The sequence below is a fragment of the Glandiceps talaboti genome, chromosome 2 (genome assembly GCF_964340395.1).
Source record: "Glandiceps talaboti chromosome 2, keGlaTala1.1, whole genome shotgun sequence".
In the NCBI taxonomy this organism is placed as follows: Eukaryota; Metazoa; Hemichordata; class Enteropneusta; family Spengelidae; genus Glandiceps; species Glandiceps talaboti.
In genome coordinates this window covers 23,798,444-23,816,068 of record NC_135550.1, presented here as the reverse complement: position 1 = coordinate 23,816,068, position 17,625 = coordinate 23,798,444, and the positions used below count along the sequence as shown (strand labels likewise).

General features: G+C 35.4%; 1 protein-coding gene across 1 annotated transcript; it reads left to right on the top strand.

Moving 5' to 3' along the window:
* Nucleotides 1-58: 58 nt before the first annotated feature.
* On the top strand, nucleotides 59-16,858 carry LOC144447096 (uncharacterized). The gene is made up of 34 exons (XM_078137006.1): nucleotides 59-199; nucleotides 511-654; nucleotides 798-941; nucleotides 1,253-1,396; nucleotides 1,540-1,683; nucleotides 1,995-2,138; nucleotides 2,282-2,425; nucleotides 2,736-2,879; nucleotides 3,023-3,166; nucleotides 3,478-3,621; nucleotides 3,765-3,908; nucleotides 4,219-4,362; nucleotides 4,506-4,649; nucleotides 4,950-5,093; nucleotides 5,257-5,400; nucleotides 6,130-6,273; nucleotides 6,912-7,055; nucleotides 7,231-7,374; nucleotides 7,753-7,893; nucleotides 8,391-8,598; nucleotides 9,268-9,311; nucleotides 9,618-9,755; nucleotides 10,105-10,248; nucleotides 10,668-10,737; nucleotides 11,069-11,112; nucleotides 11,763-11,832; nucleotides 12,091-12,134; nucleotides 12,481-12,493; nucleotides 12,899-12,970; nucleotides 13,663-13,726; nucleotides 14,322-14,417; nucleotides 15,120-15,317; nucleotides 15,673-15,732; nucleotides 16,376-16,858. The coding sequence occupies exons 1-34, from the start codon at nucleotides 94-96 to the stop codon at nucleotides 16,424-16,426; spliced, it is 4,011 nt and encodes a 1,336-aa protein (XP_077993132.1). The 5' UTR covers nucleotides 59-93; the 3' UTR covers nucleotides 16,427-16,858.
* Nucleotides 16,859-17,625: the final 767 nt, after the last annotated feature.

Genomic DNA, 17,625 nt, shown 5'->3' with positions numbered 1-17,625 from the left:
TTATTTGGGCTGCTCATGATGTAACACTGACGGACAACATTTACTCTTTTGACAGTTACCAAAGAAGGTCAATGCCCAGCTGTTGAAGAAGGAATGGTAGGCATTTGTGTAGAAGGATGCAGTGATGATGCTCATTGTTTAGGGTCTCAGAAATGTTGCAGTAATGGTTGTGGACATGTGTGTGTCGATGCAGAACCTGGTAAGAAATATGCAGAATAGTGCTTACCTTGGTGTATATAATGCCCACCACTCAGAAAGTACCAAAGGCTGTAGCAATGCTTGTGGTATGCCCTTCACTGCTGCTGTACATATTAAGTGTTGTGATGTGATTCTCAGCTCGACCACTCGCGAGTACAGCAGTAGCTGGGCATCATCAGTGTATACTTCTCAGGATTTTTGTGAATGTGAGATTATTCAGAAATACTTTCAATTTTAACCACTAATCCATCACCATATCATCATCATGTGTAAATATGATTTAACCATTTTCTCCATGTCTTTCATTTTCAGTTCCCAAACCAGGCGAGTGCCCTGCAGTACCAGCAGGCCAAGTTGGTATATGTACTGAAATGTGTACTGATGACAATTCCTGTCCAGGATTTAGCAAATGTTGTAGTAATGGCTGTGGACACGTTTGCATAGAGCCCGTCTCAGGTGGGTTGCTGCTAGCTACATTTCAGACCTTCAAATTCATGTCATAAACCACTGTAAAATGAATCGATCACACAGACTTTATCTTACTTTATTTGGGCTGCTCATGATGTAACACTGACAGACAACATTTACTCTTTTGACAGTTACCAAAGAAGGTCAATGCCCAGCTGTTGAAGAAGGAATGGGAGGCATTTGTGTAGAAGGATGCAGTGATGATGCTCATTGTTCAGGGTCTCAGAAATGTTGCAGTAATGGTTGTGGACATGTGTGTGTCGAAGCAGAACCTGGTAAGAAATATGCAGAATAGTGCTTGCCTTGGTGTATATAATGCCCACCACACAGAAAGTACCAAAGGCTGTAGCAATGCTTGTGGTATGCCCTTCACTGCTGCTGTACATATTAAGTGTTGTGATGTGATTCTCAGCTCGACCACTCGCGAGTACAGCAGTAGCTGGGCATCATCAGTGTATACATTTCAGGGTTTTTTTTGAATGTGAGATTATTGAGAAATACTTTCAATTTTAACCACTAATCCATCACCATATCATCATCATGTGTAAATATGATTTAACCATTTTCTCCATGTCTTTCATTGCAGTTCCCAAACCAGGCGAGTGCCCTGCAGTACCAGCAGGCCAAGTTGGTATATGTACTGAAATGTGTACTGATGACAATTCCTGTCCAGGATTTAGCAAATGTTGTAGTAATGGCTGTGGACACGTTTGCATAGAGCCCGTCTCAGGTGGGTTGCTGCTAGCTACATTTCAGACCTTCAAATTCATGTCATAAACCACTGTAAAATGAATCGATCACACAGACTTTATCTTACTTTATTTGGGCTGCTCATGATGTAACACTGACGGACAACATTTACTCTTTTGACAGTTACCAAAGAAGGTCAATGCCCAGCTGTTGAAGAAGGAATGGTAGGCATTTGTGTAGAAGGATGCAGTGATGATGCTCATTGTTTAGGGTCTCAGAAATGTTGCAGTAATGGTTGTGGACATGTGTGTGTCGATGCAGAACCTGGTAAGAAATATGCAGAATAGTGCTTACCTTGGTGTATATAATGCCCACCACTCAGAAAGTACCAAAGGCTGTAGCAATGCTTGTGGTATGCCCTTCACTGCTGCTGTACATATTAAGTGTTGTGATGTGATTCTCAGCTCGACCACTCGCGAGTACAGCAGTAGCTGGGCATCATCAGTGTATACTTCTCAGGATTTTTGTGAATGTGAGATTATTCAGAAATACTTTCAATTTTAACCACTAATCCATCACCATATCATCATCATGTGTAAATATGATTTAACCATTTTCTCCATGTCTTTCATTTTCAGTTCCCAAACCAGGCGAGTGCCCTGCAGTACCAGCAGGCCAAGTTGGTATATGTACTGAAATGTGTACTGATGACAATTCCTGTCCAGGATTTAGCAAATGTTGTAGTAATGGCTGTGGACACGTTTGCATAGAGCCCGTCTCAGGTGGGTTGCTGCTAGCTACATTTCAGACCTTCAAATTCATGTCATAAACCACTGTAAAATGAATCGATCACACAGACTTTATCTTACTTTATTTGGGCTGCTCATGATGTAACACTGACAGACAATATTTACTCTTTTGACAGTTACCAAAGAAGGTCAATGCCCAGCTGTTGAAGAAGGAATGGGAGGCATTTGTGTAGAAGGATGCAGTGATGATGCTCATTGTTCAGGGTCTCAGAAATGTTGCAGTAATGGTTGTGGACATGTGTGTGTCGAAGCAGAACCTGGTAAGAAATATGCAGAATAGTGCTTGCCTTGGTGAATATAATGCCCACCACTTAGAAAGTACCAAAGGCTGTAGCAATGCTTGTGGTATGCCCTTCACAGCTGCTGTACATATTAAGTGTTGTGATGTGATTCTCAGCTCGACCACTCGCGAGTACAGCAGTAGCTGGGCATCATCAGTGTATACATTTCAGGGTTTTTTTGAATGTGAGATTATTGAGAAATACTTTCAATTTTAACCACTAATCCATTACCATATCATCATCATGTGTAAATATGATTTAACCATTTTCTCCATGTCTTTCATTGCAGTTCCCAAACCAGGCGAGTGCCCTGCAGTACCAGCAGGCCAAGTTGGTATATGTACTGAAATGTGTACTGATGACAATTCCTGTCCAGGATTTAGCAAATGTTGTAGTAATGGCTGTGGACACGTTTGCATAGAGCCCGTCTCAGGTGGGTTGCTGCTAGCTACATTTCAGACCTTCAAATTCATGTCATAAACCACTGTAAAATGAATCGATCACACAGACTTAATCTTACTTTATTTGGGCTGCTCATGATGTAACACTGACAGACAACATTTACTCTTTTGACAGTTACCAAAGAAGGCCAATGCCCAGCTGTTGAAGAAGGAATGGGAGGCATTTGTGTAGAAGGATGCAGTGATGATGCTCATTGTTCAGGGTCTCAGAAATGTTGCAGTAATGGTTGTGGACATGTGTGTGTCGATGCAGAACCTGGTAAGAAATATGCAGAATAGTGCTTACCATGGTGTATATAATGCCCACCACTCAGAAAGTACCAAAGGCTGTAGCAATGCTTGTGGTATGCCCTTCACTGCTGCTGTACATATTAAGTGTTGTGATGTGATTCTCAGCTCGACCACTCGCGAGTACAGCAGTAGCTGGGCATCATAAGTGTATACTTCTCAGGGTTTTTGTGAATGTGAGATTATTGAGAAATACTTTCAATTTTAACCACTAATCCATCACCATATCATGATCATGTGTAAATATGATATAACCATTTTCTCCATGTCTTTCATTTTCAGTTCCCAAACCAGGCGAGTGCCCTGCAGTACCAACAGGCCAAGTTGGTATATGTACTGAAATGTGTACTGATGACAATTCCTGTCCAGGATTTAGCAAATGTTGTAGTAATGGCTGTGGACACGTTTGCATAGAGCCCGTCTCAGGTGGGTTGCTGCTAGCTACATTTCAGACCTTCAAATTCATGTCATAAACCACTGTAAAATGAATCGATCACACAGACTTTATCTTACTTTATTTGGGCTGCTCATGATGTAACACTGACGGACAACATTTACTCTTTTGACAGTTACCAAAGAAGGTCAATGCCCAGCTGTTGAAGAAGGAATGGTAGGCATTTGTGTAGAAGGATGCAGTGATGATGCTCATTGTTCAGGGTCTCAGAAATGTTGCAGTAATGGTTGTGGACATGTGTGTGTCGATGCAGAACCTGGTAAGAAATATGCAGAATAGTGCTTACCTTGGTGTATATAATGCCCATCACTCAGAAAGTACCAAAGGCTGTAGCAATGCTTGTGGTATGCCCTTCACTGCTGCTGTACATATTAAGTGTTGTGATGTGATTCTCAGCTCGACCACTCGCGAGTACAGCAGTAGCTGGGCATCATCAGTGTATACTTCTCAGGATTTTTGTGAATGTAAGATTATTGAGAAATACTTTCAATTTTAACCACTAATCCATCACCATATCATCATCATGTGTAAATATGATTTAACCATTTTCTCCATGTCTTTCATTGCAGTTCCCAAACCAGGCGAGTGCCCTGCAGTACCAGCAGGCCAAGTTGGTATATGTACTGAAATGTGTACTGATGACAATTCCTGTCCAGGATTTAGCAAATGTTGTAGTAATGGCTGTGGACACGTTTGCATAGAGCCCGTCTCAGGTGGGTTGCTGCTAGCTACATTTCAGACCTTCAAATTCATGTCATAAACCACTGTAAAATGAATCGATCACACAGACTTTATCTTACTTTATTTGGGCTGCTCATGATGTAACACTGACAGACAACATTTACACTTTTGACAGTTACCAAAGAAGGTCAATGCCCAGCTGTTGAAGAAGGAATGGTAGGCATTTGTGTAGAAGGATGCAGTGATGATGCTCATTGTTCAGGGTCTCAGAAATGTTGCAGTAATGGTTGTGGACATGTGTGTGTCGAAGCAGAACCTGGTAAGAAATATGCAGAATAGTGCTTGCCTTGGTGTATATAATGCCCACCACTCAGAAAGTACCAAAGGCTGTAGCAATGCTTGTGGTATGCCCTTCACAGCTGCTGTACATATTAAGTGTTGTGATGTGATTCTCAGCTCGACCACTCGCGAGTACAGCAGTAGCTGGGCATCATCAGTGTATACTTCTCAGGATTTTTGTGAATGTGAGATTATTGAGAAATACTTTCAATTTTAACCACTAATCCATCATCATGTGTAAATATGATATAACCATTTTCTCCATGTCTTTCATTTTCAGTTCCCAAACCAGGCGAGTGCCCTGCAGTACCAACAGGCCAAGTTGGTATATGTACTGAAATGTGTACTGATGACAATTCCTGTCCAGGATTTAGCAAATGTTGTAGTAATGGCTGTGGACACGTTTGCATAGAGCCCGTCTCAGGTGGGTTGCTGCTAGCTACATTTCAGACCTTCAAATTCATGTCATAAACCACCATAAAAGTAATCGATCACACAGACTTTATCTACTTTATTTGGGAATGCATTCGTCATTGGTGACATACAAATGATACCACACTGACAGACAGCATTTACTCTTTTGACAGTTACCAAAGAAGGTCAATGCCCAGCTGTTGAACAAGGAATGGGAGGCATTTGTGTACAAGAATGCAATGATGATGCTCATTGTTTAGGATCTAAGAAGTGTTGCAGTAATGGCTGTGGACATGTTTGTGTCGAAGCAGAACCTGGTAAGTAAAATGCAATGTATTCTTTCATTTGGTTATGGAGACTTATGATACTCAATGCTCTGGATGTGTTTGCTGCAGTAATGGCTATAGACATATGTGTGCCAATGCAGAACCTGGTAAGAATTACATTGTGTGTGTATCAACTTTGTAACATTCAGTAATCAGTATTATGAATTAATGTATTTAGAGTTTTTAGAATATAAATATTAAGTGATTGAGCAATACTCTGTGAATATGTTAGGAATTGTTTAGTGTATATCTATGAAATATTAGACTGACGGTCTGAAAACTTTAACTTTACTGTACCCATCAGCTGTATTTCTAAGAGTGTCTTTTACTAGCAGATATGTTATCTGAGAAAAGAACTTTGTTTAAAAGTTACAATATCTATAAATGCTGAGAAATTTAAATTGGCGTGTTTGCACCTTTGAAATTATAGAGGTATGATACTGAACAAAATGTATGCTTTTCCTGTGAAGGATGATGTCAAACTTACCCATCTTTTCTGTTATGTCTGTGTTTTTCCTCTGCTATGAGTATCTCGTGTGTTCTTTATGGTGATAGAGAATGTGGAATATGCTCTGCGAAATAAAGAAGAAAGACTAGTAATCCACAACAGTTCAGGGAACAGTATTATGCTTCTTAATCATTATTATTGTTATATATTTACAACGGTCTCGATGTTTACCAATATGTTTTAATTTATAAAATCATCTGAATCTCCCTCAGTTATCAAACCTGGTGAATGTCCAGCTGTTCCAGAGGAACAATTCGGAGGCTGTGCAGAAATGTGTTCCCATGATTCTTCTTGCCCTGATTTCCAGAAGTGCTGCAGTAATGGTTGTGGTCATGTTTGTGTTGAACCACCAAGAGGTATTTGAGCCAGGTTTATTTGCAGAGTGGTGTTTTAGTGAATTTAGTATAATTGATATTGTGTGGTGTAAATATAGTTTTGTATTTTTACAATGGAAGTGTAATGATTACGGATTCACTGCACTTCTATTAGGTGACCGTCATGTATATGGAATCAGAAATGCAATATGTGCATTTTCATCACAAAAGACCAATCTCTTAATGTGCAGTCTTTTTATTTGGTTCAAAAGAGAAACTACCTCTGCTCTTCTGAAATGACATTTTCTAAAGTCTGTATCATTATTGAAATAGTCATGTCAATCCATAGTTGATATACATGGTAGGGTTGGAGGATGCTATGATTATGGTAAGTTAGTTTATTTGCGTTTCCAGGCCTCCAGCCCATTTACAAGAAAGTTGCACTTTGAAATTTTAAATCAAGAATAATAATTACAGAATATACAGAAGTTGAAAGTACAACATAAACGTATAAAAAAACCTAAATAACTTCAAATGAAGTGTTTATGTATACAGACTCTTACATGATTATAGTAACATTTTTAGGCAAAGTTTCAGGATCAATGTGCGAAAATTCAGGGTACAGTTTATATATCTATATGTCTCACCTATGCCTTCTTTGTTTGTATGTTTGTCCATAGTGGTAAAAGAGGGTCAGTGCCCAGTGATGTCAGAAGACAGTGTTGGAATCTGCAGTGAAGAGTGTGGTAACGATGCTCATTGTGAAGGAAACAAGAAATGTTGTAGCAACGGATGTGGACATGTTTGTGTTGAAGCTGAACCAGGTAGGTTGTTGAGAATATATTGTCAATTAACCAACTTATCATTGCTCAAATTAAGAAATGTTACGACAACAAGGCTAAATTAATTCCATTCAGTGTTTGTGTGCAGGAGTTCTGATGTTATTTTTTTTTCTTTAAAACTAAAAGTTTGAAGGGTAAAATATTTTTTTCATTTTAGAGCCTAAAGCTGGTGAATGTCCAGCAGTTGATAGTGATGTAGTCGGTATTTGCGTGGAGGACTGTAGACGGGATGTTGATTGTACAGGAAATGCTAAGTGCTGTTCAAATGGTTGTGGTCATGTTTGCTTGGAGCCTGTCTCAGGTAGTGTAGTTTTTCCAAATTGATCATACGAAGTGAAATTATAATGAAACATTACATTACATTTATAAAATTATACATGAGATGCAAAAGATATGAATCAAACCTTTACATTTTATGTGTCAGATGTTAAGATGCAAGTGTAATATTATTAAAGATATGAGAAGTCACCAATGATATGTTAAGAGTTTAAGGATTGTACAAATGTAGATATCAATACTTAACTGGGTGTTTCTTGTTTTTAAATTTTATCTACTCATATCACCATTTGATATCTTTCATTTAGCTGAGAGTTGTTAACTCAAATGAAAGTCTATCCATTTTCATTCATGATAAATGAAAGCAATATTATCAGCTGTGTTTCTATATTCTTCCGAACAGTTGTCAAACCTGGTGAATGTATAGCTGCAGATGATTTGTTTGGAGTGTGCGTGGACTATTGCAGTGACGATGCACATTGCAAAGGTCATAAGAAATGTTGTAGCAATGGATGTGGGCATGTCTGTATTGAGCCTAAACCAGGTAAATTAATTAAACCACCATTAGTCAGAAGTTTCCTCAAATTGCGAGTTCATGTTAACAAGATCAAATAACGTTTGGCATCGTATATGTAATTTGTGCCATTTCTTTATGAATGAATAAAGTTTGTGTCATTTGTTTCTGAATGAATAAAGTCCTTAGGCAAGATTTGAACCATGATGGTGCCTCAGTCAACCAAGCTGTATAATTGGGGACCTGGTAGAATATAGATTGGAATGTGAATGATTTAATCCTATGTGCTTATAGAGGCTGCAATTGATTGTATGCTCCTCAGGGAGTTGAGGAAGTATAAAGGGTCGTTGTGCCACTATAGATCCATGCCAAGGGTAATAATTGTAAAGTACTTTGAGCACAGAGTGGGAAAGTACTATATAAAAACTAACAAGTTATCATTATAATATTATTTTATTTAATTTTGACTTCAAAGTTCGATATTAATGTAATATAAAGTAACAGTATAATTTATGTATCATTTTCAGTTGTGAAACCAGGAGAATGTCCAGCATCTACCGATGATAGTTTTGGTATCTGTGTTGAGGAATGCTCCAATGATTCCCATTGCAACAGTACTGCTAAGTGTTGCAGTAACGGTTGTGGACACATTTGTCTGGAACCAGTCAAATCTTGCACATATGGTGAAATACAATATCATCATGGAGAACAGAGATATGATGACTGTAATACTTGGTAAGTCAAGTCTCAACTCTGTACTCTTGTCAGTAGATACACACATGCTATGAATGTTAGCTGCACTAGCTAACTGGAATGGTTTTTTAAAAATGTTTTGCAAGGTAACTTACTCGTAATATTGCATCACTTGTGGATAAACATATTGTTGTGGCTGTATACATGATAAATCAAATCAAATTGATTTTTGCATCCGCACCCAAAAATAAGAGCTGTCAGTGGGAATCATGCTTTCATTCTCATGCTGTATGGATAATACTGACTACTGATTAACATTTAGAATGTCTAATTATTGGTATTTTAACAATTTTCAGTGAATTATTGTGGTTGTCTAATCAAAAATTATACTCCAGTTACAACTAAAGCAGTTTTCCTGTGGCAAATTTTAAAAACCAAGCTTTTGCTTAAGATTTAAACTTGTCACTACACTACCCACAGATAACTGTCACTAATTAACAGATACAATCTCTTTTTATAAGTGATTGACTAATTTTTACTGAAAATATATTTGGTTACTTTATGAAAAAAATGTCCCAGTCGCAGCTCATGTAGGTTTAACATTTTCACCACAGCTGATATTCAGAGACAATTAGTTTTATGATAATTAATATATAATAATGATGATATAATGTGTTGTTTTTGACTGTTGATATTTCATTTTTCCTTCAGCACCTGCATGAATGGTCAGTGGGGATGTACTAAAATGGCATGCAGTGAGTATTGATGTCAATCTAACATTCGTTTGTCATCATGGTTTATTAATACCTTGCTTATCACAGAATTACATCATTATACATATTTCTTATTTATCACAAAATTTTTATTGATCTATAATGTGCAAAATGACAAATTGTTGTTCTGCTATACCTGGCACACAATGAGTGATACACAATATGTTTTTTAATAGTATAGGCAGATATACTGTTATAAGTTCTATTATTACTGCATTAAAAAAGTGTTGAAACTCCTAAAGTGTTTTGTTCAATTATTCATTTGCCATACATTTTTTTCTTTTATAGTAACTAAAGATGGTGAATGCCCTGCAGTCTCTGATGGCACTTTTGGTATTTGTATATCTGCCTGTGCTCATGATACTCTCTGCCCTGGGACACAAAAGTGTTGCTTTAATGGTTGTGGTCGTACATGCGTGGAACCAGGTAGGATAGTTCTCCAAAACGACTGCTCCATTTCATCTTTCCCCTTCTTGCTTTTTGTCTCTTTTTTTCATATATTGCAATGTTAAAGTTTTTCAATATGTAGCCTGCATTATTACTGTTGTCTTTCTCTCTTTTTAGATACCATGTATTAACAGATAAGGAATATAGTTGTGTTTATTTATTCATCTCTTTGTTTGCTTGTTTTGTTCGTCTTTATTCATCATAATTTATGTAATCATTCATTCATTCATTTATCTATTTTACATACTTATTGACATTTACTGAATAGTTGAGGCAGTTTTCTTTTTGCATGAATTCTGAAACAATCATCTTTTCAACCCATTATCAGTGCCTAAACCAGGAGAGTGTCCATCTCTTGAGGCTGGTCAGTTTGGCATCTGTATCGAAGATTGTGCATCAGATTACTCATGTTCTGATGATCATAAATGTTGTCCCAATGGTTGCGGCCATATTTGTACAAAACCAGCTGGAGGTTAGTACTATATTATATTTGCCTTGAAAGTTGCAATGTTTGATGGATGATGTAAAGAAGTGATATTGTGAATCTAGACATCTCTGATTATCTAAAAATTGTGATGTTTTTTCTCTATAGCCATTAGGAATACAGGATAAAGTAATGATGAAAATTGTCTGATTTGTCTTGAAACACTTGCAAAGAACTTTACGATCAGTCATATCATTGCTGTTTATTCATTTATTTATTTATCTATTTGAACTTTTTAATTCACTTATAATATGTGTCATTCCTCCAACTAATATTTGAATACATTACTTCCAAATATGCAGTTTTTAGTTGCATGGATTTAAGTACACCTGCCATCTCTAGTAAACTAATGCGCATGAGTTGAAGCAAACTAACAAATAACTACATATTTTATATTTTGATTGTAGAACATGTTTGCCAGCACAATGGTAGAGACTACAAAGAATCTCAACAAAGGAAGGATAAATGTAACACATGGTAGGTTGTTGTTCACTTTATCTCTCATTGCCACTAAATGTTCAAAACTTTGCATGTCTGGTTACTTTACATGCTTATTTGATTTATCCTAGCCATAATTATGACTATCATAGTCATAATTTGTACATTGTAGGATTTTTTGAAAAACAAACAAAAAAGGAAATAATACATTTTTGAGTTGCACTATCTAAACTATATATTTTTTGGATAGCTGCATGTATGAGATACTCACATTTTTTCCATTGAAAATCACTGCAATGAGACATAGCCAGTAAACCAATTAGTGATTTGATCACCATAATTTATCCCTGAAACCAATCTTTACTTTCAGTACCTGCACAAGAGGTGGCTGGGAATGTACCAGGATGGCATGCAGTAAGTATGAGTATTAATTGATCTGTATTTGACCTTTAATATATGTGACTTGTAACCTATAGCAATTTTACATTCCTATCCTATTCATATCAGTATGTCAAAGCAATCACTACAACATTGCTAATCGAGCCTATGGTTTCTAAGATAGAAGCCAACTAAATATAATGTTCTTCAATGTGATAGATTACACAAGTGAGTGATAGTGATAGTGGTTCCTCTGCTGTGCTATTCTAATCACCCTGTGATCAAGAAACATGGCAGTCACAAAACAGTTTACTGCAAGTTTATAGAACCAGAACTCCCAACTCAGACTATAATTACCTGTAAAACCACATCCATTCAATAGCTTATCACAGTTGTATCAACATGTTGTGACAATAGTTTTAGTTTGTATCTATCTTAGTAAACCAAAGGCTCAACTACCAGAGTAATATCTTGGCTTCAATTGATCTGGCCACAATTTGATGATAAATTATTGAAGTAAAATATATCTTTTAGTTATAGTAAATCTGCTAAGTTTAGTCCTAGGAGGTGAAAGACACTATTAAAAGCTGAAAGGCTTTACTTTAGTCCACGAATTCCATATGCACAGGTGTCTCTTTTATTTATATTACATGTTGAATTTCATTTGTGAAATTCTTAATTTACAGCTGATCCATGTGCACATAAAGAAACAGAGTTTGACCATGGTAAAGAACGTGTTACTGACTGTCAAAAGTGGTAAGTAAATTGAAAAACAAAAGGTGTATGTACAGAATTATAAATTATATGATTTATTCATCAAAATGAAAAGCAGGATTTTGAAATTAAAACTTTAAAAAGTAACAAGTTCTCAATTGAAGTTAGATGGGTATATGTTAAATGTTTACACTGTTATTTGATATACTAGTAGTTAAACTGTAAGCAACCCTTCTTCAAGCACTAAAAATCAACTGCAGGTTACATGACCAGATTGTTATCTCTGTTTTTCCCTTGCAGTGAATGTCACAATGGAAAATGGTTATGTGAAAGCAAGGCATGTGGTAAGTTACTGTCAACTATCTGTTGTCCATTTTTAACAAGAAAACATTCCTAACATTAGCAGCCAGCATTACTAAATAGCTGGTTATCCTTTTAAATGTATGTAGTCCAATACATAAGGAGAAAAGTTATCAATTTATAATTTCATTATTTGTTACATGTTAAGTGTCGGCTAATTGTTTGACTGCTTTAATACGTAAAAATATTCATAATAACATTAAAAAACCTGAAAAATTTAGAGAAAAAAATTGAAAATAATCAAATAACATTTTCAAAAGTTCATAACACTTTTAATAATCTTGTTCCTCTTTTTTCTCCCTCTTCTCTATTTATATGAAAATCTAACAGACATCAAATCAAAGTAAGTACATTTCCTATTTTGATACTTCATAACATATTATTCTATTACATGTACTACATATCACCTTTTATTATGAAAACTACCTGTAGGATACTTAAATTGTATTTTGATTTCTATCTTCTTTTGTTTCAAACAAAATCAGCAGCATCAGCCATCAGATGAAAAACTTCTCTCCTAACTCGTGTGTGCTACAGTGATTTTCCCACTTTCCCAAATAAAGTAACATTATGTTCAGTGTCTTTATAGTGTGATATTTGAAATTTCATGGCACATGATTTGAAAGATATCTAAATTTCCTTTCTACTGTTCACACATAATTTACTTATAATCTGTAAGATTTCAATGACAGTGATTTTGCAATTGTAAACATATTCATTAACTGGTTTTGTTTGTTATCTGTTACAGGAAATATAATGTCAGTTTCAAATTTAAAGACTCGTTTGATATCATTCGTGATAGTGAAATGGACTTCAAAATGTGAGTATTGATCAATGATCTAACTGGGGACAGATAAAACAGCTAATCTAAAAATAATACAATTATAGCACAAAAGTATATTAAAAAACATTAGCCCCATGAAATTACCTAGTTTGTTAAAGCTGCAGAAGGAATGTTTGATTTGTTACATATAATGACTTATTTGTAATATTGTTGACCATGAACAGTACTGAATCACCTGTGGGTAAACACACTTGTGTAGCAGTAGGCATACTATGGTGCAATATATCCAGGCAAATTGATTATTGGGTCCACACCCCAAAATATCACTATTTCATCTCATTACTCCCTACTCATAGATAAAGTAGACCTAATGGACATATGCAATACCATTGGTATTTCAAGAATTTTCAGTATATATGTTGTTGGTGTTCATCAAAAAATAATACCCCAGATACAGCTAGTGCAGGTTTAGGCAAGTAATCTGCAATAATATGAAAGGAGATGCTAAACAATTTACCAATGAGATTTGGATAGATCAAAGGCATATTTTTAAAGTCTTGATACAAAATTTCAACATTTTATTATATATTAAAATATTAACTAATGACATTACTCCAATATTCATAACTATTGCATATATTTTAGGTTTACAAAATGAATCCAAGTAAAACACACCTTTTATAAATATATTCTTACATGTAATTATCATTTTCCTTTTCCTTTTCCAGCGTACTTACTGCCGATCTGGTTGACACATTTAAAATCACAGACAGTATGATTAATAACCTTGTGGTAAGTGATAGTTACAGATGAAATGTCAGTTAAATCTTGAACAGTACATTTTTTTTAAAGTGACTATGACCTGTAAAAGAGAGAGACAGAAATGAACAAGAGCAACTTTGGAATGTTTCATTCGTTTAGGTTGTATGTACCTCAAAGATTACAGAGTGCTTCTACTGCTCTTTGCAAATCAAAGCATGTACTGGACCACTTCTTTATTGAATAATGGGAATAACCTTTGCACAAATTTGCACACTTTTCTTTTTTCAAATTTGCTATAAAGTGTATATTGAACTTCAAGGAGAAATGGATATTGTTAAAATCATAATTAAACATTAGATTGTCCATTTTCAGAGAAGTTGGTAAATATTTTCATGTTGTATAATTTCATCAAAATTTGAAATAGCATGGATCTTCTAACATCTGTCCCAAACATCAAATTTCAGTAAAGGTGGATTTACTCCTGCATGATTAATAAATAAATTTGATAAAAAGTACTTATCACAATGACTACAAGGTGATTACTAATCACAGCATAGGGGCTTATACACATATAGGTGAATCAATTGGCATATAAAAAGTCTCATTTTATCGTCTAATTCTAAAGGTAACAGAAGGCAGTATCCTTGTTGAATTCACCTTGGTCGTAGAAGAAGGATCTAATATGGATATTGATGTTGTAGCAAGTGAAATTGAATCTGGGGTAGGTACAACTAAACTAGACTCTCTTACATTGTCAGGCTTAGGCTTCGCAAACACACATCAACAAATGGTTATCCCAATGTGATCAATGTACAGTACAAGGGTATTCTAGTACAATTATGCAGTAGATGATATTGGTACATACAAAACAACTCCTTTAATTGAAGTGATGCTGAGCTCGAGGACTGTAAGAGAGTCTACAACTAAACTATCTATAAGTACGTGTTGGTCTGAAGCAATGTGTTATAATTTGTTCTGTAAACAATACACTGCAATGATATCTTATCATATATAAATATCTCTACAAGTAATTTACCTTATGTAAAAATCTGCCATAGTCGTGCTACTAGTTATCATTGTTGACCTTCTAACCACTACACTACTGCTAGTGTAAACAACAATTTGATATTAATATCAAATTCATATTTTGAATAGTTCTGTTTATAAGCTCATTTCCTAATTTGCATCATTCATATTCACAGTATCCAATTATGTTAAGAACTTAAATTATTTTTACCAAAAAAGTGGTTACCAATGGTATAATTTGTGTAAAAAAAAAAAAATTCTGAATCACTTGTGATTGATTGCATTGGTTTGAACAAGAACGATACCAAAAGAGTGTACCTGTCAGTAGTACAGTTTGTATGTTTCTGCAAGATCAACCAGTAGTAGAATTAAAGGTTGTTATTTCTATTAATTTTAGCTCTTACCACACACTGTTGTATACAACACACACACTCTGACTGTAATGGTAGACTCTGTGTCTGTAGTCGAGAAACAGTATGAAGAATCACCAGCAGACGTTAAACCTCCAGCACACGATCCTACCACCGTCATCGCTCTTGGTGTTGGCATAGCTGTTGGTGTTGTCTTCCTATTGGTTATCATTGGCATGTTGGCTGTAAGTGATATCATTAATTCATTCTCAATGCAAAAAGTAGGGAGTGACACTAGGGGTGGGGACAGATTGGATTCAATTAACCCATAATTGCAAAATCTTGGAAAAGACATTCACAGCCTGTCTTCGTACATGAAATATGTAATCTAACCTTGAATATAAACTTTCTATAATAGATATACATCTAGACAATGGATGACTTATGCTTTCCCTTTGGCATAGATATTTATATGATGATTTTTTTTTCAAAACTCCAGTATGCTTTGCATGATGCATATTTAATCATGCTTACAATGTATGGTGTGGTGTACACATAGGCAATCTTGCTCATGAAGTATATATATATTTTCACTTTCAGAAGCGACGTAATCGTTCTGACAAGGGCAGTCTTCTCAACCATGATACACCAACAGCAAATGTAAGTCAATAATTCATAGGCTACCCAGTAAAACTCAGATTCTATGGGCTTGTATAGTTGCCTTACACAGCGTAGTTTGAACTGCTGTTTGCATTAACAGACAATTAGTGTTAAAATAGTAACCTAGTTTACGTAGTTCATGTCCCTTATTCAGTTGGAGTAGCTGACTGAAAGTACTGATGATCATGATTTTCAGACAAATAATAACCGCCAATTTGACCAAAACACTTTACAGTTCATGCTCTCTCATTCATGAAGTATTTTTCTAACCTTGGCAAAATTATGCCCTTTCCAAAATCTTTGTGTCTATAATGGTTGGTTGTGAAATAACACAAAATTTGATTCAAAACCACTTCCCTATGGTCATGCTCATATTTCAAACCAATCTATTTTTTGTACTCCACCAACTAAAACACATGGATATGATCCTTTCAGACATGTTGGCTATAGCAATAAAAGTTTTCCCCTTCTGAAAAAGTGTTTTACCATTTGACCAGCAAACAATTGTTAGCTGTATTTGCTTGGGTGATAGTTGAGAAAGTATAGTGATTAAGTTTATAGTTGCCTTGAAGACTCTGGCTAACTCTGTAATACTCCAGTTGCTGATCATGTACTTATTATGTATATTGTTTTGTGTTCTTAGGGTGGTCCAGTTGGCCTGACCAATGCTACATACATATCAGAAGTATATTAGTAACCAACAACTCTGACCAATATATTCATTTTACCACCTACAAAATGTAGTCATGTGGATACTCTTATACAGAAGTAATTTTTAACTGCTTGAACTGATTTTGATACATCAAGAATATTCCATACAAATAATATTTCTTGATAGGCGGTTTCAATTTATGTAGTGGTCATTTAGAAGATGATTGTTGACCACAAATTCTCATATCAATGATATTTATATATACATATATGTAGTGCATGTGATATAACAGTACAACTTATTCTTTGAGTACAACACGTGACATTGAGGCTGAAAGGTTTTTTTCTGTGTTCATTGAGTCAAGTAATAGTACTTTTTAACACTTAAGACTTGTGTTCAATTTGTAAATAAACTTTTTCCCAACTAATTCTTTTTGTAAAATTTTAAATAAAAGTAGATTTTAGAGATCCGGCAGATTTAGTCTTTTGTTCTGTTCCTTTGACTGGCTACCTTTCAACTCACCATGAAGTGATATCTTTTGTGTTCCAACAGTCAGATAAGTTTAGAATGATTGTTGACCTTAAAAATAAACTCAGTTTATCAACCAGCAAGCTCAAAATACCAGAAAGTTAGGTTTATGAAAGTACGCATATATGTGGCTCCAACCACATACATGTACAGAACAGCTGCATGGTTTACACTTGGGGTGAATGTGTACCTGTGTGTGTGTGTGTGGAGGGGGGTGAGTATCAATATACATGTATATGTATTTGTGTACATTTCTTTGGTTATTATCATCTATCAAATACTCAAGCAATCTGCATTGACTTGTCATCAGTTTTCAATTTTTAAAACAAAAACTTTATTAAATAATTTTTTTCAATGGAACACATCAAGTGGTATAAAAACTAACTCTACACAATCATAAACATTTATCCTGAGGTAACAGAGTGCTAGAGCCCCAGTAGCTGTAATTCTTCACTATTTGTCATTAACTTTTGCCCCATTAAAAATTACACCAAAGTCTCTAAATGTCTGTTTGGCTCAATTAATACCAGTCCACTAATTGTATTGTGTACACTGGTTTAATGTCTGTGTATAAACAGATGTACAAGAGGTTCTGACCATTTGCTTGTTTGCCAACATACCATAAATGTGTGGGTTTGATATTTAGGTAATCATACATGATCAGTAAGTACAGCACATAAAAAAAAAACTTGAAAATAATAACAAAAGTTACA